Here is a 25,103-nt window from a genome sequence, read left to right as displayed (position 1 = left end):
AAAGACAAGAGGCCATCCCTGGAATTTGTAAAAGGGGGATAGCAAGGGTAACAACTAAGTTTTTTGCATGGAGTGGTAGGAGCATGGTGAACTGTGGATGATTTTAAGGAGTGGTATAATATACTGCATTCACTAGTGATGAACTCCTGCGATCAGTCGTATGGCTCATGGGGTCATGAAAAAAATGATAACTATATAAATTTAATTTCCATACCTTCCTGACCATTCTTACTTCAAACCTATATTCCAATAACAGTCACTCACACTACACTTATTGTAAAGGAGTCTGATGTGAATGCTTTGCTAGTGAAAATACCATCATCTAATCTTCTCATGTATTGTCTCCCTGTTCTCCCCTGTTTCATTGGCCACACTGTGTTCCTTCTCTCTCTCTCTCTCTCTCTCTCTCTCTCTTCCCTCCCACATACTAGTTAGTCTAGCGTGGAGTCTAGTATATCTAAGCGATATACCGATTGTAAGGAACGATTTAAATAGGCAGAGATGTCTGGCAAATGATAACGGATTCCAGTTCAATATGGAAAAGTGCAAAGTTATGCATTTGGGGATGACACGCTTGTATTATACTGATAGTACTGTAATCCAATAAATAGATGAAGCTAATAACAAATGATTACAAGAATGCTAAACTTCCTTATCTTTATTCGGTTACTGAAGAAAATACTAACAAGCAAAATTAATGAAGTTATCATTTCTCTTCATAGGGATTTGATATGGCTATATCTGGATTACTGTGCAGATTACAGATCTAGACAATTGGGTTTCTTGGGGACGTGGAAGTGGTGAAGAGGATGGTAAGTGATCTGGGGAATGTTTCTTAAGATGATAGATAGATTGAGAGCTAATGGATTGCAGAAGGTAAATTTCAGTATCATATACGTTACTAAAAAAGATTTTATAAGACATGCAGAAGAAATTTTTCAGAGTAACGCTAAGGGGATTTTCTTTGGAAATTGAGTAAGAATGTAACGAGGAAGGATATCAAGGGTTGATTATTCGTTTGGCGAATGATGAATAAGTGAAATGGGTTCTAGGAGTCTGACGTGGATGCTTTGTCAGTGAATGTGTTGTGTGAACAGGGGACCTCCAACGATGAGTCTTCAAACTCCATGTAGATGCCTAACTATTCGGCCAGCCGGCCTGGCTGGCCGAATGGTTAGTGTAACCGCTCTCCAGCCAAAAGGCTGCTGGTTCGAATCCCGCCATGGGCATGGATGTTTGTGATTGTCTGTGCGAAAACTAGTGGTGGTGGTCCGCGGTAGATGGCGTTGAGGTCAGTTGGTGGATAATTAGTGAATGAGTGGTGGAGACAGTTGTAGAGCAGAGGTGCCTCCCTCGATGAGTCTTTGGACTCCCTAGAGGTATCAAATAATAATAATGAAATACAACAATCCCAATATATTCAATCTCTGCACTGCCTCTTCTAACTACGAAGAAAAATATATACGGGAAACGACTTACGCCAACAGGATAATACGCTAATTTCTCCCTAGACCCAATTATTTTAACTCATGTTGCACAAGTTTTCAATTTAAAGTATGAAGACACTGAAATTCAACGTGTATATCATATAGTGACGCCACCGTTCAACCTCTTGCTGGTTCTCGTTTGTTGTGAGATTTCTTTCTGTAAGATTAAATGCTGTAACTCTGTAATCGGATTGTAATACTTAGCGTTAACATGAAAATCAATCAAAATACTCGTTTATTTGGTGAAAAAGTTATACTTGTTCCATATAGGAAAGACCATGTTTTAATGTAAGTAAACAGTGAGTTATGAATGATAGATGGCTCACGTTTTGAAATCATATATTTCAGTAGAGATTCAATTAGAATGTCAATTTTTTTGAGTGAATGATTCCTTGTAAATTTTCCCCTTGACCATTTTAACTAGGCCTTCTGGATTATGTAGTGTAGCGACTGTAAAACTTTTATATCTTCATTATTGGAGGTGTCAGGAATAATAATAATAATAATAATATTTTAGCTTTTCTTGTCGAATATCCTCTTCTCCAGCTGCCTTTCCACATTTCAGTTTTCTGATGGTCCTTTCCACCTCAAGGATTGATATATATTCATGGTTGCATTCCTCTTGAATATTTCCAGTCATAGTTCTGTTATTGCCCATCTCATTTAATCCTTCAAAATAATTATTCACTCATCGAGAATATCTTAAGTTTTTATATGATCTTTATTATCTTTGATTCCTTTTATTTACAGTACTCTTTTCTCCAAAGCTTCAACAAGCTTTATGAACAGACCCCACAAAATGCATCAATCAATGTGAATACAGCAGTGGGCCTGGATGGTATTGCTGCTCATGTGCTACGAGAACGTGCAGGTGAACTGCAAGTGCCTCTGATGAAGTTGTTTAATTTAAGTCTTAGCTTAGGCAACATTCCAAGAGAGTGGAAAGAGAGTAAGATAGTTCTGAAAATCATACCAAATGAGATAAAATTAACCTAGTGAACTGTAGGAAGCACATCCTCTCATGATGGCATCAAGATTCAAGCCTGTAAGCAGGGTGGAATTTTTTTTAATCTTATCATCGTTATGAAGAATTCTTCAGTAATAATATTCAAGTAAATATGAAAAGTAATGTTAGATGAATAGCAATTATTTAAAATAACAAACTTCTGTTTACATTGAAACATTCCTGTATGAAAGGCTATTACCCCGGCAGGACTTAAAAGTGTATTACGAATAATCATTCTTTTGAAAACCAAACTTGATACAGGTATTGTTGAACTTTGGAAATTTGAGCAAGTGTGTGTGTGTGTGTGTGTGCAGATGTCAGTTTAATGTTGCAAAGTGCAGGATTTTAAAATTTGGGAAGCAGAGATGGGATGCAGAGTATAGGATTGGTGGGGATATTTTAGAAGAGGTATAGGAGATGAAAGATTTGCGAGTGATTGTGCTTAAGGACTTGCAATTTCATGGACATTTTGCTAAAATTGTGAGGACAACACAGCAAATTATGGGAATGATATCAAGAGCACTGCCATGTAGAAGTAAGGATGTTTTGATTCCATTGTTAAGGCTTTGATCACGATGCATATGGATTATGCCCAGATTGGTTTTCTAAAGGATGATGAGATGCTGGAGAGGGTTCAAAGATGATTAAGTTGGTTTCTGGTCTTTGGAATGTGAAATATGAGAACAGATTGAGAGAATGCAAATTACAGAGTCTAGTGGATAGAAGGTAGAGAGGAAACATGATCAAGACAGTAAGGGGTGATCAATGTGGATGATATGTTTCATAGACTATCTGAAGATGAGGGAGAACGAGAGGCTATCCCTGGAATCTGTATAAGGTTGGTGTAATCAAGAGGACAAGGAGTAGATTTTTTGCATGGAGAGTGGCAGGTGATTGAATGCATTACCTGACAGTGCAGTAAGTGCAGGGACAGTGAATGCATTTAAATCAAGGTATGATGAGCTGTGCGTTTGAGAGTGGGACCTCCCACAATGAGTCTCTTGACTCCATGGAGATATGTTGGTAATAATAATAAATCAGCAATCAGCTGAAAATAGGCAGAAATATTGAAAACATGAATGGTATCCTGAATGATAAACCTATAGAACAAGTAAAACATTTCAGCTATTTAAGCATAATTTTTAGTGAAGATGTAAAGCAAAAATGCAAGTAGCCAACAGAATTAGCAAAGTTGGTATGGTAGGAAGTCAATTGAATAATTTATTTGGAATAAGAGTGACATTAGTCAAAACACTAAACTAGCTGTATGCAAGACAATGTCCCAATCAATTTTAACTTATGGATCTGAGAGCAGGGTTAAATATTATTATTATTATTACGTGACACCTCTAAGGACTCATCACTGGAGGGCATTCCACTGCATCTGCCTGTCTTCCCTACTATTTAATTCTCCCATCACACACAATTACCATCAACTACATCTACTGCCTATCATCAACAACTATATATATATATATTTTTTTTTTTTTTTTTTGTCTGTAAATTGCATATGTTCTGATGGCTTATTTGTCATATGTGGGATGAAAAACCCGAGTTTCTGTTGTGAGATATCTGAGGAAGTGAACAAATTGCATCAATGAACAGTAGAGTGAATAGGTTGCATCAGTGGCAGTATTGTGTTAGAAATGAAGGTGTTAGGAAAGGATTTGACATTGTTAGCATTCCAGAATGTATTAGCAGTGGTGTGGTCACTTAAACAATGGAAGAAGGTTATCAAAATAAGTCTCATTTGTCAGGATGGAAGAAAAAATACCTGGAGGAAGACCAAGATCTAGGTGGATTGATATAGTATGAAGTGTATTATAAGTCAGAAATATAAGATTTAATAATATTGGAGTCTTGATAAATAACAGATTAATTTGGAGGAAATCCTAGTGTTTAAACTTATACATTGATTCTCCAGCATCGTATATACTTTAAGGAAATGTGCAACATATTTGTTAATAAATAAAATTATTTACTTATTATCCTATAATTTGCTGAAGTCAAATCGGCATCATCAAGAATTAACACACTTGTATTAGACGTGTGCATACAGACACACTTCAGTAACAAGGATGAAAAATATGGAGAGATAGAGAAAGACCTAAAGTCCTACAATATGCCAACTATTGGTTTCGGTTGGGTGTTGGGCTGACTGTCTGTGGATGAGAGTTTCCCATATGAGGGGGAGTCTAATACAGCCATATTTGTTTAGGTTGGGATAGTTGGTAAGAGCTTCAGCTGATTCGAGGAAAAGCCTCTTGAACTTGAATTTGCTTTGGTGGAGTAAGGTGGCTTTTTTTTGCCAATGGTTCCTGTGCCATCTAATTCTATTAACGGCCACTCAGGATATCTTGTATACATCTCCTAATTGTACTTCAGGAATTTCATGATGATAAGTGCAGTCTAAACTTTAAAATCATTACATTTAGATTGGCTGAATTGATTAAGCTGAAAGCTTCTTTTTACAGTTAATTTGCTTGGTTAACCCTTAACCTCCCATTTGAGTAAGTTGTGGGAGGTTAAGGATAATGTTGTTGAATAAGTGGTTAGCGCATTGTAGACATATAATAATAGTTAGTTGAGAAGGAGAGCAGAGATAATGAATGGCAAGAAGGTTGAGTTGTATGAGGCATAGGGTGATCAGTTTGTAAATCTTGGAATGAATTTGAAGGGGTTTGGTGTGTTGAACATTTGGAGAAACTGTTTGTTGAGAGTACTCGGGGTTGAGATAAAATTAGTGTAGCTAAGAATCAGAGAGAGAGATGGGTTGTTTAATGGTAGAAATAGAGGAAAAATATGGTTATAGGGTTGAAGATGTTACTATGTTAATGTGATGGGAAACAGGATTGGTCAAATTGAAGAGAGCTGTACTATAGCACCTAGGGTATGGACCGATGATGTTTGTGAGATGGCCTCAAAGAGAGGTGGGATTACTATGTTTATATACTAATGCAAGGAGTATCAGAAATAAGGGAGCTGAGTACATTGCATTGGAGTCTGCATGTACAAAGATACTTGGTGTAAGTGAAATTTTGCTGTCTGCGAATTGATGTAGTATCAGGAATAAAAATGGAAGAATTGCAAAAGATGAAATGAAGTAGGAGTACTGTACTAGCAGAGGAATTGTCCACTAAGAAAGGAAATTGAAGATGGTCATACATGTGAAAAATTGAATCTGTTTGGTTTTGAGCTGAAATGAATACATGATAGTATATCTAATGCAATATTATAGACCAGGGAATGTAGAGAGCTAATTGGGAAATGTTTAGGCTAATTGGTTGGGCATGTAAAAAGATGATCCCAATGGGAGATTTGAATTATAATAATCTGGATTGGAAGGAGGAGGAGATGTAAATGGGAACAAGGAGAGCCAATTTGTTGAATTTTTGAGAGATAGCTATCAGCAGTATGTGATGGAAGCAAGTTGAGGTTTTAGAGCATTTGGATTTGTTTAATATCCTTTCAGGATGTGGTTGTTATTGAGGTATCAACACTTCTGCCAGGATGATTTTGAGGTACTTGAGATTACTATCAAAAAGAAATATATGTGGAATTATAAAGTGGGTGATTATGAGAAGCTCTGTAGTAAACTAGCATCAATGCCATAGGTTGATAATCTGTGCAGCAAAGAAGTTGAAGACCATGGGGATTGATTAGGCAGTAAATGAAACAAGTAGTGCACAGCCATATACCAAGAGTTTAAGCATTATATAGAGTAGGAATGGATGAACTGTGAAATCAGGCAAGTAATGTTGGAAAAGAATGTTATGGAGGAGGTACAAGACGGTGATTAGATTCGTAATGAATATAAAGTGCAGGCTAGAAAGGTGATGAACACAGTTAAGAGAGAAAAAGTATGAGAGGATTTCCCAGTTAAGAAAGTACTTTTCTTATATGGCAAGTAAGAGGAAGTAATTATGGGAGAGTGACACTGGTGTATAGTTATTGTTATTATTTGACACCTCATATTTTCACAGACAATCACAAACATCCATGCCCACACTTGGATTCGAATCCGCAACCTTTTGGCTGGAGAGTGGATACACTAACCACTCAGCCAACCAGGCCAGCAGTGGTAGTAGATTGACTGTTGCAAAAGATGTAGTGGAGTTTTTTAATGAGCACTTTATCAGTGTATATTATACTAGTGTACATGATGTGCAACATATAGAAGAGAGGCAAATATTAGGGAAATTAGATATGAAAGAATTAGAGGTTCATCAGGTTCTCATTGGGTTAGATGCTAATAACACTGTTGGAATGGAGTTTTTCACTTGGTTATAAATTAAAGTTGCCAAGAAATTTATATTCTTGTTTGATCCTTTATCCAGGTGTAAGCAAATAGTTTTCACATGAAGTATCTTCACAACTAGGCTACTTGTTTGATCCTTTATCCAGGTGTAAGCAAATAGTTTTCACATGAAGTATCTTCACAACTAGGCTACTTGTATATACAGAGCAAATGACTTCATATTAATTTCCTTAACATCCCATAATGCAAAATTGATGCGACCTCAATAAAGATTGAAACTGGTCTTGGTAGTGGTCCTTCCTATAATTCATAGGCTGGCCGAGTGGTTAGCGTATCCGCTCCCCAGCCAAAAGGCTGCGAGTTCGAATTCTGCCGTGGGTATGGATGTTTGTGATTGTCTGTGGAAATACTAGTGGTGATGGTCGGCAATAGATGGCGTTGGTGTAGTTGCAGTCATTTGGTGGATTGTGAGTGGTGGAGACAGTTGTAGAGTGGATACCCTCCCTCGATGAGTCTTGGACTCCCTGGAGGTGACAAATAATAATAATAACTTTATATTATTTATTATTATTATTATTCAGGCCTCCAAGGAGTCAAAAGACTCATCGAGGGAGGTCCTTCCTAAGACATAAAGTCTGTCAAGACTCATCGAGGGGAGGTTCCCCCCCCCCCCCCCGAGAAACACAAAGTCTATCATACCACTTTTTAAACTCACTGACCGTTCTCGCTCCCACCACTCCATCAGGCAATGCATTCCACGGCTCAACCACCCTCCACACAAAGAAACCACTCCTTACCCTCTTGCTCACAGTTTCCTTTCGTAGCTTCCAGGGATGGCCTCTTGTCATCACTCCTTCCTGCTGTTCAACCAAGCGAAAGAACTCCCCAGTGTCAACCTTGTAACCACCTCTCAACAGTTTAAAAGTCTCAATCATATCACCTCTCCTTCTTCTATCCACCAAACTCTGCAGTCCACATTCTCTCAGCCGATCCTCATAACTATCCTTGTACAGTCCTGAAACCATCTTTGTCATCCGTCTTTGTATCCTTTCCACAGTTAATTTATCCCCTTCAAATCCTGGGGACCAAATCTGAGAACAATAGTCCAAGTGTGGTCTGATCAGAGACTTATACAACGGAATGATAACCCTCTTATCTCTGCAGGTCAGTGTCCTTCTCATAATAGCAGCAATCCTCTGTGTTACCTTCACCACCTTTGCAATATGTCCCCTAAACTTCAGGTTTCCATCAATCATCAACCCCAGATCTCTTGTCTCCCCAACTTCCTCCAGTATAACTCCTCCCATAGAGTATACAGCATCCCATCGATGTTTCCCAAACCTCAAGACCTTACATTTTGCTGCATTAAACTGACATCCCCATTCATTTGCCCATCTATCTAGCTTATTCAAATCCTCTTGCAGGGCTACCACATCTGCACTATTACTAATAATCCTTCCCAGCTTCGCATCATCTGCAAACAACTGAATATCCCCTTGCAATCCACTGGTAATGTCATTGATCATCATCATCATCAAATTCCTGCCATGTACCCTCAAGGGGTGTACAGGATATGACAGTACTACATGAAAAAATTACATCATTACTAACTTCCTATCTACAATTTTCCTCCAAATCAGTCTGTTACTTGTCAAGACTCCAACATTATCAGATCTTATATTTCTATCGTCTAAGGCACTTTGTACCGTATCAATCCACCTATATCTTGGTCTTCCTCTGGGTCGTTTTCCTGTTTAATTTCCTGTGTCCACCAGGGAGTTCTGATTTTTTTATCTTTGCACACAACCTCACCACATGCCTCTCTGGCAGAATCAATCAATGTTTCCTTTAGAGTTTGCCACTGAATCTCCAAGGTTTGATTCCTGTTCTCAAACTCTTTCATTTTCTTTTCAATAATATTTCTGTATTTTAGTCTACAGTTTACATCTGAGAGCTGCTCAACTTTTATTCGCTTTAAAACTTTCTTACATGTTATTCTTTTCAATATGAAATTCAATTTTATCCTGCTCAAGACTAAATAGTGATCACTTCCAGTTTCAAATCCTCTGTACACTCTGGTGTCCTGCACCAGGGAGAAAACATCACTATCAACAATAACATAGTCAATGAGACTTTTCTTATTCCTAGCCTCTTCTCTCCATGTGAATTTGTGCACATTTTTATGTTGGAACATGGTGTTAGTAATAACCAGTCCATGTCCTGAGCAGAAATCCAACAGATATTTGCCATTATTATTAGCTTTGCTCTTTTCTCCAAATTTTCCCAAAATATTTTTGTATGTCTCACAATCATTTCCTACTCTACTATTTAGATCCCCAACAAGGACCAACTTTTCCTTTTTCATTGTGTCAGTTGCTTTTTCTAAAGCCTCAAAAAATTCCTCCACTTCTACCTTAGTAGAACCTTCTGTGGGACCATAGGCACAAATAAGTCTCATTGTCCAGTTCCCCATTCTCATATTTGCCCACATTACTCTACTTGAGACTGACTGCCATTCAAGAAGATTAGCCTCGTATTTTGTGTTGAATACTATGGCTACTCCTTCTTTTCCTTGATTGTCATTGCCTGAATATAACGTTTTGTATTTATTGCTCAGAAAGATCTCACCAGTTTTGGTCTTTTTTGTTTCAGTCACCCCTATTATGTCGATATGGTACTTATCTAATTCCTCAGCTAGCTCCATTTCTTTGCCATTCAGGCTTCTTACGTTGATAGTACCGATCTTTAACTCTGGTGATGTTGAGTTGGGGTTTGTTTTCAGATTTGTTCCAGTAGCTGACTTTTCGCTGTTCGCCCTGGTTCCCTGGCAAAAACAACGGGGGCCTTGTTTAACCGGGCGACGCCCCAGCCGGCATGAAATTTTGTCATGTTGTACCATCATTTTTTATTTTGGTTTAACCAATAAGAATACAATTTGGTCGGCTAAATCCTAAATGTCATTGATATAAAGGTTAAACAATATAGGTCCTAGTACTGAGCCCTGTGGGACCCCACTTGTAACCTTCTGTCTCCTTGAAACTGCTCCACCATACACAACTCTCTGATACCTATCAGACAGCCAATCCTGAATCCAGTTGACCAATCTGACATCCAGACCCATGTGTTGCAACTTAAATATCAGCTTATCATGTGGCACCCTGTCAAATGCCTTTGCTAAGTCTAAGAAAATTGCAGTATATGCCTTTCCCTCATCTAATGTTCTTGTAATTTTATTATAAAAGGCTAGCATATTGCTAAAACAAGAGCGCCCTTTCACAAATCCATGTTGACTCTCACAGATAACATTACCCTCATCTGCCCAGTGCTGTATACGGTCCCTCACTACGTTCTCCAAGATCTTAACAACTACTGATTACACACAGACTGGTCTATAATTAGACACTTCCAATCTGTTACCACCCTTATGCAATGGCACTATCTTACCTTCCTTCCATTCCCTGGGCACCTTTGCCAAAGCCAGACTTTCATTGAAAAGCCATGTTAAAGGCACTGTCAATTCCCTAGCACATTCTCTCAAAACTCATGGTGAAATACCATCCAGTCCCACAGCTTTACTGACATCCAGAGTACTCAGTATCTGAAACACACTCTCCTCCTGTACCTCCAGACCTCGAACCAGTCCTATCCCTCTAGCATTAAAACTGACTCCTCTAGGATGAAATACTCCAATAAAGTGTTCATTGAACAATTCCACTATGTCCTCTGCATCAGTCACTCTATTCCCATTTTTATCCCACAATATCATTCTTCCACAGTCATTTCTCCTCCTACTGGCCACATAGCTAAAAAATTCCCTAGGATTTTCTTTGGATCTTAGGGCCAATCTCCTCTCATAATCCAGTTTCGCTTTCCTTACCATACTAGTCACTCTTCTGACCTGTATCTTATATTCTTCATGCATCTTCTCTTCACCTGTCCTTTTATATCTCTTCCATAGCCTCTTTTTTGCATGCAATTCCTGTTTAATATTGTTTGTCATCCACTTTACTCCAAATTGCGTCCTCTTCTTCACTCGTGGTATACAACTTACCATTGCTGATAACAAATATTCTTTCACAATTTCCCACGCACTAGTGATATCCCGGCCTTCCAATTCCTGCCTCCATGAAACTTCCCGAAGTTGACGTCTAAGACTATTATAATCACCTGCATTATAATTCCACATAAGTTCCCGTCTCTTTGATACTCCTGCATGTCTATTCATTTTCCAAGTCAACACCATATGGTCACTCTCTCCAACTGGTGGGAGAGACATCAACTCAGTTATTATCAACTCTTCTGATGCTATAACCAAATCCAAAACTTTTGAACCTCTTGTTCCCTCTGTTACTTGTTGCCTAAGACATTTGTCCCTCAAGAATTCTAGAAATTCCATTCCCCTATTGCTACATGCATCTTCCTCTCTCCAATTTATACTACTGAAGTTAAAATCTCCCATAACAATCATTCTTCTTGCACTTGCCAAACTTAGCTGCCTAAACATCTCCTGGTCCCCATCCTCTGTGCTCCTGGGTCTGTAGCAACACCCCACTAAATATCCTGTCTTGCCTACCTCTACCTCACACCATACGCTCTCAAAATCATTTGTCTCACTTCCTTCCAAATTCTCCACTCTTAGAGGACATAGGTCATCACTTATCATAAGCAGTACCCCACCACCACGCTTTCCCCTCCTATCCTGACGAAAAATGCTATACCCAGCGACTTCTATTCCTGTTGTTATATCCCCTTCTGTCAACCACGTCTCAGTGATCGCAATAATTTTTGGCCAGGCTGATGCTATCTGCACCACCAATTCCTCTCCCTTATTCCGGATACTCCTGGCATTAGTATAAAGCATATAAATGCCATTGTTTCTATACCCAGCATTATTCCTTCTAGACTCCACTGGGCTCAGTGTTACCTGACATTGTCTCCCTTCTCCCAAGTATCCATTCCCACAAGAGGCCACCCCTGCTATCATCCTCCCTGGGACACACTCGTTCAGAACAGCAATCTCTCCAGATGCCTACGTCCTTCAAGGATGTGTGCTTTGCTTTATAGTATACTAAGGCAATTAAAGTGAAGTCATTTGTCCCTATGTACAAGTAGACTAGTCGTGAAGATACTTCACATGCAAACTTACACTTGATAAAGGATTAAACAAGTATATAATTTCTTGGCAACTTTAATTTAATTTATAACCAAGTGAAATAACTTTCTACATCCAGGATCTTAGTCATAATTTTTGAATAACAATCCCCACTTCTTATTTTAAATATTAATTAGGATATTAGTATTGCTGTATGATTTAATGTTAATATGAATTTGAACTCTGATCATGTAAAACAGTATGTAGCTTTGATGCAGTTTTTTCTTTCCTTCACCCCACCAGAGATTGGACCGGTATAATAACAGTTGACCAGATTATTGATACTTCGGCATACTGTTTGAAGTGTAAAATATCTTATTCATTTGTGTTTGTACTGTGTATATGTATGTATACTCCAGATGATGACCTTAATATAAAATTGAAATTTGGGGAAATTAAAGTGACTAAGATCCTGGATATAGAAAGTTATTTCACTTGGTTATAAATTAAATTAAAGTTGCCAAGAAATTATATAGATGTAGTAGTCTCCATAATTTTACCAAAATGAATGCTGATCACCATGAAATATTAAAGTAGTTTCTGAATTTACCTTGTTTTTATCCAGTCCTTAGAGGGATCTGCTTGATAGGACATTTATTTATTTTCAGTTACAATTTGAATTGGCTTCTGCAACAATATAACTGAATACTCTGTGTCTTATTACAGTTGTAATTTGTGCTTTCATGATGCTGGTTTGAATCCAGGAAAATATTAGTAACTCAATAAATTATTTTATTCTTCTGATATTCTTTATATTGTAAAACACTACTATGAATAATCACCAACAACTTTATAGTGCTTATCTTTTTTTTTTTCATCAGGAATAATAAATTCTGAGTGAGGTGGTGGAGTAGGAATAAGGTATTTTCTGTGTAGAACTGGCTTTATTGCAGACAGAATGTTTGTACAGTCTTTTATTTTTGCTTTTCCCTGAAAACCTTTGCAAGCCAGAAATCGCAGCTTTCAATATGGTGACTGTATATCTTGTTATATCCTGCTTTCGATATCTTGCTAACTTCAGATCAATGGAATGACAAATGGCATGCTCTTATTCTTTTCTTTCATTTCATCAGATTTTTGCTGTAATATGTAGCATACAGGTAGTGTCCAATTTCATCTTAATATACCTTTTACCAGACTTTTTTATAAGTCTGTTTTTTTTTTTATAGAGAGAGATCTCTATAAAAAAAGTCTACTGTATAAAGTGATTTGATGTTAATGTGTTTTATATCTGTGATTATTTTTAATCATTTAAAAAACATTGATGAATTTTTCATTTTGAACTGGTTAATTTAGATATCATGGCTGGATGCAGGATGCAGAGCTTCAACAGTTGACGGCATCAGAACCTCTAAGTCTAGAACAGGAATATGCTATGCATGAATCATGGATGGAAGATGAAGACAGTATAGTAATGCATATGTGTATAACATTATTTTTACAGTTAATATTTATTTTGCATTCACTTTCTATCTTTGCAGGTACCACAAATAGAACCCCATGACATTTTTTCCCTTTTATCTACATATCTTAATCAATATTCTATCAAGAAAGAGTCATTAATTAAAATAATTTATACTTAGTATAACCATCCAATTGGTTACTCTGAATCAAATGTTAGTTTTCTTTTCAAGTCAGTGTAATTCATTAATAAGGAAACCTAATTAACATTATTAAGACATGATTATGAGTATTATATAAAACAAATTAATATATTAAGTTGCTGATATTTCACTGAATTCAAACAAACGTGTTCAAAAGCAGAAAGGCACATCTGCATGAGCATTGTCACACAGTCTAACAATATGGTATTGACAAAAAATTTTTTCTTGGATCAAAATCATTTGTTCCATTGATACAGCTCTTACCACTGAACTCTGTTTCACACTGCTTTTTTAACCAGTCCCTGTGAACTGGATAAAATGACATATCTCCCCTCCCTCTCTCCTCCCATGACACAATATTATGACAGAATTGTTACCAACAAAAGATAATAACCAGAATACTAATACTATATAATCTTTGCATGCCTGCAATTTTTCGCCTGTGGGCTAACAGGAAGAACTGTTAAATCCATGACAGAAACTTTTCAATTATTGAATGAGGCTTATGGTGAAGAGTTCATGTCTCGTGCACACATTTTTGATTGGCACAAACAATTTTCAGAAGGCAGAGAAAACGTGAAAGATGATTGCCCAGGCCACCCATGCACATCAGTTACTTATGACAATATTAAAAAAAGTGTGAGATGTGATTCAAAAAGACAGAAGGTTGGGTGTTCGAGCTGTAGCTGAGAAAGTTCATTTGGACAGGGAAAGTGTTTGATGCATTTTAACAGAAGAATTGAACATGAAAAAGGTTTGTGCAAAAATGGTTTCAAAATTGTTGTCAGATGAACAAAAAGAATGTCGCAAGGAACTGTGTTTGGACCTTTTGTAGTGCATTAAGGATGAACTGGATTCGTTGAATTCAGTAATTACTTGTGATGAAACTTGGATGTTTGTGTATGATCCAGAAACCAAGCAACAATCGATGCAGTGGAAGTCGGCAACATCTCCACGACCAAAAAAAAGCACGTATGATCATTCAAAGTTCAAGGCCATGTTGATTATTTTCTTTGATATCCAGGGTATTGTAATGACAGAGTGGGTTTTCTCAATGGCCATATGGTCAATGAGCAGTATTACCCTGAAGTCTTGACGAAATTGCACAAACATGTGAGAAAGAAACGACCAGAATTGTGGAGAAACAGTTGGATTTTGCACCAAGACAACGCACCAGCCCACAACACTTTGTCTGTGAAGCAGTTTTTAGCTAATCACAACATTACTGTGCTTTGAGCACCCACCCTATTCACTAGATCTGGCTCCCTGCAACTTCTATCTCTTCCCAAAGATCAAGTCAGTGCTCAAAGAAACCCATTTTTTATGGGTAGAAGATGATTGTGTGAAAGCAAAAAAATAATGGAGATCTTCAGCAGCCTTTCAGAAAATGATCTGCAGAATTGCTTTGAACGTTGACGGCATCATATGCAGCTGTGTGTCAACTCAGAACGGAGCTATTTTGAAGCAGATCATAGTTGATTTTCTCAATTTGTTAAATGAAAAGAGATACAGGCACTGTCTCATTTTTTTCTGTGTCAGACCCTATATATAAATAAATAAATACACATGCTGCCATCAGTGAGACAAACCAGGACTGGTATGTGTTACAATCTCTTAATACAGAATTAAATTTAACAAAATAGCAGTATTATGTAAAAGCTGTTACAAATCTCATAGGACAATTTTTTTTGGAGTCTGCATTGAAGCACTCCCCTAATCTCAAGAAGTATGACTACATTTTGGATATATTATATCCAAAATTTGATAGACTGCCATTCTAAGACCATCTGTAAAGATACGTGATAGGGTTTTAAATTTATTTTATTTATTTATTTATTTTTACATATTCAAATTCTGGGTTGAATCTAGTGAAATATCAGTAGCTTAATAAATCATTTATTTTGTTATCTTTGGTTTTGTGAGTTAATATCATTAATTTGGTTTCTATAATGATACAACTTGTTACAAGTTGGTGTAATACGACAGCATTTTCTTTCTAATACTGTTTCATTTTACTATATAAGATAAAGTTCACAGGAATTATTTTGGTCATTTTCATCTGCTTGACCTGAAAGTCATTCACAAGTAGTACAATTTTTTTAAAGATACCCTTAACTTATATATAGCAGTATTTGATAATTTTCTCAGCATTTAGTTTAACAGCAGCAGATGAATCTTGTAGTCTTGTTAGCTGATAAATGTCTAGTACATTTCATATACACATTACTTCAAGATTTATGTTTATTATAAAATATTCCATTACTCTTCCCCCAACAGTCTGAGTTATTATTTTTATTAAGAGAGACGTCCAGGGAGTGATGAACTTATCGAGGAAGGCCACATACTACCAGGGTCGGCCATCTCGGGGGTGCAGTGGGTGCAATGCACCCGGGCCTGCGATTGAGTGGGCACAGTTGGTACACATTTGCAGAAACGTATGATATTTTGAATGTTTTTTTTTTGTTTTCCTGTGACAAAATCATTTGCAGGTAAGAGGTTTTACAATACGTTTATTTCGAATCCTTTAATTTTTACCTTTGAAAAATATTTTAGGGCCCCAAAAGGTTTCTTGCACCCAGGCCCCCTTATAGACAAGGCCGGTCCTGCATACTATCCACACTAACTGTCATGTTTGTTCTAGAATTCATTTGCACTACTTACACACATAACATCTAATGGCAGTCCATTCCAATCATGCACCACTCTGAGAGAAAAATCTAGCTCTCAATCCCATCTTGACATCATTCATTCTCAACTTCCAAGGATGCCCTCTTGTCCTTTCCCTACTCTCCATAAAATGAACAATTCCATCTACTGAAATCCTTATGACACCTTCTGAAGTTTACGTCTCAATCATATCACTCCTCCTTCTCCTGTTTGCTAGTATCTACAATCTACAAATTCTCTATCTTTCTTCATAATTGGTATTCCACAATCCTGATATAATTTTTGACACTCTCCTTTGCACTCTCTCTCTCTCTCAAGGGCGAATGCTGGTCTTGAAATTCACGCTTGCTCTTGTTATCATTCAGGGAGTGAGAGGTGTGATTGAAGTCTGATTAGTGGAATAATGAATTACTGACCATTTAAAACTATATATTTAGAAATTTATATACATTTAATCATACAAATAGAACATTTATTTTACAAATGATATTCTATCTTTTTCAATTTAGCAACTTGAATAGAAATTCTATCCTACAGTTCTTCTTTATGAACTGGTCAATAACATTGTAATAAAAAGTTGGTTGTAACTTAATTTTCCCAAGCAACATGCACACTTGTAAAGGCTGGCTGAAGCTCACTGGCTAGAGCTACTTTCACTACGTATGGCCTGTGTTTAAGACGATGTGGAAGGGAGCGGAAATGGCTATGCGCACACATGAAATCACATTGCTGCAGCGAGGACCTGGAAGCTTCTACAAGTGAGCAAGCCAAGGTAACTTTGACTAGACGAGCAAGCATCGGTCTTTGATATACAACACAAAGCTCAATTATTGCTGCACAGGCTTAAGATATCTTCTATCTACAAAAATAAAAGCCTATGGAATGCTTATAAATGCATGCATTTATTAACAAATAAATATTAATTTCTTTCTCAATTAATGAGCTTGCATAGCAAGCATGGAGAATTTGCCCCTGCACATGGTAGTCCAAGTGAGGTCTTATCAAAGCCTTGTGAAGAAGCAAAATTACTTTCTTAACTTTACATGTCAAAGTTCGTTTTAGCATTGCAGTTACTCTCTAAGTTGTATTTGCAATCTTTGCTATATGACCCTTGAACTTAAACTTCGTATCTACTAAAACTCCAAGATTCCTAGCCTGATCTGTTTCTTCTACCATAATCTCACCAATATAATATGACATTAGAAATCTAATCACACCGAAGTGCATGATTTTTCATTTACTAACATTGAAGTGACAGCCATTTTCACATGCCCAATTCAAATCATTCTGCAACTACTACATATCAGCAGAATTCCTGATTACCCTACCTATCTTCCTTATCTTATTCACTTCTGTTCTCTCAAAAATTATTATATTTTTGAGAGAACTGAAGTGAGAGCAATTGGAGTAGTTCAGTGGTTGACTTTTATCCCCTTTCTTTAGGATTGCTGGATGTGGACCTGTTTTCATGTTGTCAGGCATTTGCCAGTTGAATAGGATAGATTGAAGAGGCAATACAGGATAGGTGTTATGGGGCACAATTTTTTAACAGAATAGGTGGGATACCATCAGGACCAAATGCCTTGCTTGTGTTCAGGTTGTTAAGGATTTTTCGGACTTCTTTTTGTCAGAGGACTATGGGAGACATGAAGGGAGCTGTTCTTTGTGGAGTGGAGGGAACTTTACCCAGGTCATCAATGCAGGAATTGGAAGAGAGGAGTGATGCAAGTAAGTTGGTATTGTCTTTTGGTAGGTGACTACAGTACCATCTGAATGTGAAAGTGGTGGAAACCTGGGTGGGCAGAAGTTGCACCTAGTGACCTTGACAAGGGACCAGAAGGAGCAATTGCCATTTGGGTAGGAGGTGAGTTTGCTGCATTTGACCCTTTCAAAGTTTGATTTGGACTTGGTGATGATTCTTTTACAAATGTTACAGGCTGTAGTATAGACAGAGAGGGCAGCTGGAGTTCTGGTCTTGAGCCAGTTATGGTAAGTAGAGGTTTTTTTCTCTTACAGCATTGGTACACTTTTTTGAGAACCAAGGCTTGGATGGTGACTGAGAGTTTGGACTGGAATAGGGGATGAAATCATAACAGAAATCATCCTGCAAGGATGATTTCTGTTATTCTGTCTGAGCAGGTGTTTGGATCAGAACAACTGAAGCAGTAGTCGGACCATGGGAAGGAGGAATAGAAGTCACGGAGGTCCTCTCAGTTGGCACCCTTGTAGTGTCAAAGGACACAAGACTAAATGGTGGGCATAGGTTCTGCAGCAAAAGAGACTTGTATGAGGTTGTGGTCTGAGTTTCCAAGAGACCAACAACCACAGTATACCTGGCAGGGGAGCTTAGAGGTCTAGTGTATTGGCAGATTGGAGGGGGGGGGGTTGTCTGGTATTCTGGTGGGAAGATTGATGATCTGAACAACTCAGCATCCCTGCCTACTTGATCAGTGAAACTGGAGAAGTGGAGCAAATATGAGTTGTGGACATTGAAGTTCCCCAAGAAGAATGACTTCACTATTGGGGTACTTAAACTGCAGAAAGTTGAACTTTAGAGAGAGAGAAAGTTGAAGAGGTCAGAGTTGCTGACGTCATTTGGAGAGTGGTAGAGGGAGCATATGAAGTGGGCAGGTTGATTTGATAGAGAAATTTTGAGCCAAAGGAGATCAAATAGTGGAAATTCAAAGATTAGCAGTCTCTGGCATGGTATGTCGGTTCTCACAAATGCCCAAGTGCCACCCTTGTGGCAGAAGGAGCTGTATAATGTGTAGTTTGGACAGTTGAGGTGTATGGCTGTTGAGGTTTCCAGTTGGGGTTCTGAAAGAAATAGTAGTTCTGGTTTAGATAACTGTAGGTGGTGCACATCATTTATATTACTGTTTAGGCCATGAATGTTGAAGTGGATGTAGAAACTTTGTAAGAATTTTTATTATATTTTTATTAATATTATATAATATATATTAAGTTATATATTATTAGTTATTATATAAATTATATTAGTCATTTTATTAAGTTATTTTTATGCTCTTATTGTGCCTTTTTATATACAAAAAATAACAATAATAATAAAAACTTAGAAAACCTCTATTTCAATTAATTGCAAGCATCAAATGTGCACAAAAGCTTTTTATTCTTTATTATATAACAGCTAGTAAAGTTTTTTGCATGTGGAAATTCATTTAATTTTGTTTACTTGTTTGTTTGTATGCACATAACAACTCTGATCGTACCAGACAGAATTTATTGCTGTATAAGGCTAATTCAGAAATGGAGCAAAATGTTCTGAAAGGGTACAAGGTGATAATTCTGCTATACAGAATTAAGTTCTTAGGGTCTTATCTCTGTTGAAATTTTAATAGTTATCTTAATTTTAGTTTTGGCTAATTTTGCCATTTATAGCAGAAAAATTAACCAAAACAATTCAAAGCGATCAGAAGTTTTATATTATAAACGGCAGCCTATAGTACAAACCCAAAATAGGTCAAAGTTCAATTGCTGTGATATTGAATAATGTAATTGGGAAAGAATATTATTGCAAAATTTTAAAATTTTCCTAATTGTCTTGGATCATTTTCATATTACTTTATTTTGTTGTTACTTTTATAATGGTTTATTAGGATATACATAGCGGATTCATGGGGCAGTACATTGCTGATTCCATGTTCAGCATTTGTCACAAGTTTTAATTAGTTGCTTATTTGGAGGTGGGAGCAAAATTTATGACCTTGACTGCTTCTTCTGTTGGCAAAAAACACATTGTGCAGTTCCAAGGTATTTACTGCTTGCAATCTATGTACTGCTGGAGATTCTTGAATTTAATTAGGTCACATATTTATTATTACTATTATTCCATGACATCTCCAAGGAGTCTTAAGGATGACTCATTATGGGAGGGCACACTTTTCCACTAAACACAGTTCACTCTCTCCTACTTAATCCTCCAACTACACAGTTCTTCTTTTTCTTTTTCTTTTCAGCCATTTTCTGTCCACTGCTGGACGAAGGTCTCCTCCAGTTCTTTCCACCTTTCTCTGTTCTTGGCAATGGTTGACCAATTTTCCCCAACAAAATTTGACAATTCATCACTCCACTTTCTTTTAGAACGTCCTTGGCCTCGTTTCCCTTCTTTTGGAATCCAGTTCGTTAGTATGGTGGTCCATCGCTCATCTTCTCTTCTGGATAGCTGTCTGGCCCATTTCTGTTTTATTCGCTTGTGGTGAAGAATGATGTCAGTGATGTGAGTCTGGTTCTTATCCAGGTGTTTCGCTTCTTATCTTTTAATGTGATGCATAGCATCCACCTCTCCATTTTTCTTTGAGTTGTTAATTTATTTGCCAGTGCTTTTGTTAGTGACCAAGTTTCAACCATATGAGATGACTGGAAGTATCTGGTTAAATGTCTTCCTTTTTAAACAGAGTGGGACATCATTGTTTTGAAAAATGCTTTTCAGTTTTCTGAATGCACTCCAGGTAAGTTTGAACTCTCCTATTTATTTCTTTTTGGAGTCCACAGTTTAGATCAATGAGATGACCTAAGTATGTATATGAAGAGACTCTTTCCAAGAAATTGTTTTCTATTATTATGTTTTTTGGTGTTACAAAATGATTAAACATGATTTTAGTTTTTTCTCTGTTTATCTTTATGCCGACTTTTCTGCTTGCATGATATAGGTCTTCTATCATTATATTATGATTATTATTATTATTCCTGACACCTCCAAGGAGTCCGAAGACTCATCGCGGGAGAACACCTACAACTGTCTCAACCACTACACCAAACCTCTACTACAAATCATCTCCATCAATGCCATCTACCACCCATATATTAAGGTCTTCTGGAGTGTTTGCAAAAATTATGATATCATCTGCATATCTTAGGTGTGTTAAGTTTCTGTTATTAATTTTTATACCAAGGTTTGTCCAGTTTATATTATTAAATATTTCTTGAAGGACTGCTGTAAAGATTTTGGGTGATAGATATTTTCTGACATGTTCTGCAGCATAAAGCATGTCTCATATCTTAGCTTTGCAGTTGTTAGATTTTTGATAAATGCAAATCAGACTTGATGTAGGATTAAATCATGTTTAATCCTACATCAAGGATTATATGGAGGCTACTTTAAATTTCAGAGGCTACTTTAAATTTTCTTATAAAACAGTTATGATCAATATATGGTATATCTGTTTTTTGTCAAAATACTTGGTGGCTTGCATTTATTGTGTGAAAGGCTAATCCTGATATGTGCTTCCTTTTTTTCTCAACATCCTTCATGTGTTCAGACATGTGGATATTTCTCTCTCCAGATCCTCCCATCTGACCTACATAGCAAATGCCACAAGAGCAGTTAATTTTTTTTTATACTGTTGGTTTCTTTATGAGAGAATGTGGAGGGTTTTGGTGGGTGTAAGAACCCATAAATCTGATATATTGGGAAAGAGGTCACTTTATTTTAATTACACCATGCTGCAATTTTGTTTATAACTTTCTTAATATATGTTAATGTTGATTGCATTTTTGAAATCTTACATTAGAACTGTGGTAGGCATATCTGAAATTTGTTGTCTTCATTTCATACCATCAAGGGAGGGAGAGAGAGTATACCTAAGGTAACAAAGTTTTATTCCTTTTTATTCCCCTGGCATACTTGGGGATGTAAGGACTGTAATGGATGGTGAAGGTGGGATGTAGCATGTACGAGAATGGTCTGAAAAGTTCTCGGCCTCGACCATAGATGGCAACACTATCGGCAAGATTTTTTTTTTCTAAGTTGGTACATCTGTCATAAGCATCCTTGTGAAATTGCAAGTCATTCTATCAAGTAGTTTGTTTTATACAGCTGTTTTGAAATGGATAAAATTGAGTATCGTGCGGTTATAAAATTCTTTGTAAAAGAAGGTTTAACGGCAAAAGAAATTCATTTGAAGTTCATAAAAGTTTATGGGCACTCTTCTCCTTCATTTTCGACAATTAAGAATTGGGCTGCTGAGTTTAAACATGGCCGTACCAGCCTTGAAGATGATCCACATGAAGGATGTCCAAAAAGTGTAACCCCACCAGAAATCATTGATCAGGTGCATGATATGGTATTGGATGACCGCCGAGTCAAAGTGCATGAAATTGCTGAGACTATAGGCATTTCAAAAGAACATGTAGGATATATTTTGCAAGAATTGCAAATGAAAAAGCTTTGCGCAAGATGGGTGCCACAGTTGCTCACAGCAGATCAAAAATGCACTTGCATGAAAATCTCTGAACAGCGTTTTAGCAAGAATAAAACTGATTTTGTGTGTCAATTTTTTATTATGGATGAGATGGATTCACCATTATACACTAGAATCCAAACAGCAGTCAAAACAGTGGACAGAAGCTGGTTGTTCAGTGTCAAAGAAGACAAAGTCAGTTCCATCAGCAGGAAAGTTCATGGCATCAGTGTTTTCGAATGCTAAAGGCATTTTGTTTATTAATTATCTTGATGAGGATAAAACAGTAACCTGGGAATATTATTCCAATCTTTTAACCAGAATATTATTCCAATCTTTTAACCGGGTCTTTTCTCACGAATTTTTTCGTGAGAAAAGACCCGGTTTGCAGAAGAAAAAAAATCATCTTTCATCAGGACAATGCATCTGCCCAAAAGTGTTTTGCCAATGGGAAAATTAAGGGATCTGCACTATGAATTGTTGGAACATCCACCCTGTTTCCCAGATTTGGCTCCCTCTGACTTCTGTCTCTTTTCCCCAAACTAAAACTCTTCCTCACTGGTCAGTGTTTTTCTTTGAATCAAGAAGTGATTGCAGCTGTAGAGGGCTATTTTGCAGATCTTACTGAGAACCACTACAGGGATGGGATAATGGCACTGGAGCATCGCTGGAATAAATGCATTAGTCTTGAGGGAGATTATGTTGAAAAATAAAAATAATTTTGAAATTATAAATTTGTTTTTTCATTGTTAGGCCAAGAACTTTTCAGACCACCCTTGTGTGTGTACACACACACACACACACACACACACACACACACACACACACACACACACACATATATATATATATATATATATATATATATATATATATATATGACCACAGTAGTTGCTATAATAAAAAATAAAATTTTACCAAAATCTATATGATTTTTAAACTTAATTCTTTGATGAAGAAAATTAGACACTTTTCTTCTATAATTCAGTTCTTTGAACCTTATAGTCATTACATCATGTCCAAGTTTCTGGAACATAACACTTGTGGGGAAAATTGATGCATCGCTGGAATAATTGCATTAGTCTTAAGGGAGATTATGTTGAAAAATAAAAATAATTTTGAAATTATAAATTCGTTTTTTCATTGTTAGGCCTAGAACCTTTCAGACCACCCTCTTAAGAGTCATCCAGTTGTGGCTGGTTTTCTATATGAAAAGACCTTTTTTCTTCCTTAGATACATTGAGAAGGATGTTTATGGAATAGTAATTTTTTGTGATCTTCCAGTTCTAGAATAAATTGTTTGTGAAAAATCTGTAATTTGTAATCTAGTTTTTTTATATACAAATCTTCTACCCCTGATGATAACTTACAAAAGTTGTTTGGTGGTATTGTTTAGTTTAATAAAATCTAATTCTTGTTAAGACACATCTGGTCTCCACACTGAAAGTTAAATGGTCATGTTTATGTATTTTGTCCCAATATGGTGATGTGAGTTAATATTCTAAAAAATAACAAGTGACTTCCACCACTTAAGTCTTTCTACGCATCTAACTGTTATTTGTTTATATTTTATATTTTACCTTAGAGTGTACATTCATTATTCTGGATAAGGATGAATTTAGCAAAACGAATGAAGAAGTTTGTAAGTATTATTCATTTCTTTCGGATTAATTTTTTTTAGTATTCAGATTGTTCCCAGCCCAAAGCTAATCAATTTAATTTTGTTTGCATTTTTTGGATTTGTTTTGTTAAGAATGGAGAGGAGTGATTAATCACAAGCAGAGTTAGCCTGTTTGTTCAAGCAAACAGAATGTAAAAACTAATTGGCTGAATTTCAAATATAAAACATCAAAGTGTGAAGTAAAAAAATTGTTATTGCCTGTGTACATTCTCTGAATATAATCATTCAGTTAACATACAAGAAAATCCATTTGATTTTCTCATTATTAGATTTTTTGCTTTAATTTTATCCAGTTTTAATTCATTGGCAAAATTGCATGTGTCAGAATTGCATATGATGACACCAGTATACAAATCATTAATACAAATCATAATTTTAATTATTGAACTGTTGAATACAGTATTTGGAAAAATGGATTATTTTGATCCTTTCCTTTAGTGTTACATGGTGAACAGCATTCATTTCAGACAAATTATAGAAACTATAACTGTGTTAGAAATAATTATTTTAATTTCCCGATGTTTTGACCTTCGTATTAAGGTCATCATCTTGAGTACACACACACACACACCCACACACATATATACACAGAGACAAGCTATATTACATTTCACATAATATGCTAAAGAGACAATGATTTCATCAATGGTTATTCCACTGGCCTGACCTCTAGTGAAAAAATGAAATAAAACTCATATCCAAATTTCTTAGACTTAAAGATCGACAATATTCAGAAAGCCAACGGACGAATTTGAATTTCTCCGCAGTGAACGAAAACAGCCAACCACAAATATGAAAAGGCATCTTGATATTGAGGCTAGGGACTTAGGGGTATTGGTAGATAGGGAGATGAAGTTCAGAGGACACATTGCTAAGGTGTCCAAGATTGCAAATAGGATTACTTGGTTGTTGAGGAACACACTGACATCCAGAGATAAAGAGGTTATTATTCCCCTTTATAAAGCATTGATACATCCACATTTGGATTACTGTGCTCAGGTCTGGTCACCTGGATTCCTTGGAGATGAGGAGGCTGTGGAGAGGGTTC

The 25,103-nt window shown here is 36.6% G+C and overlaps 1 protein-coding gene across 3 annotated transcripts in view; it reads left to right on the top strand.

Annotated features, from left to right (window-relative positions):
• Positions 1–1,646: 1,646 nt before the first annotated feature.
• Mnat9 (microtubule-associated Nat9) overlaps positions 1,647–25,103 on the top strand; it is a 105,915-nt gene continuing 82,458 nt past the window's right edge. For 2 of the 3 annotated variants that reach the window (XR_016548825.1, XM_090397920.1), the window contains exons 1-3: positions 1,647–1,775; positions 13,200–13,384; positions 23,960–24,016. Coding sequence is in view for 2 of the 3 variants with exons in the window: in XM_090397920.1 (XP_090254046.1) it covers positions 1,699–1,775; positions 13,200–13,384; positions 23,960–24,016 (319 nt within the window). In the remaining variant the exon portion in view is untranslated. The remainder of the gene's footprint in view (positions 1,776–13,199; positions 13,385–23,959; positions 24,017–25,103) is intronic. The other variant, XM_090397921.1, reaches the window with a different exon arrangement.

Source organism: Typopeltis vanoorti, chromosome 9 (assembly GCF_054136105.1).
Source record: "Typopeltis vanoorti isolate ZY-2024b chromosome 9, IOZ_Tvanoo_1.0, whole genome shotgun sequence".
NCBI lineage: Eukaryota > Metazoa > Arthropoda > Arachnida > Uropygi > Thelyphonidae > Typopeltis > Typopeltis vanoorti.
The sequence above is the reverse complement of the archived record's forward strand: the minus strand, read 5'-3'. Positions and strand labels throughout refer to the sequence as shown.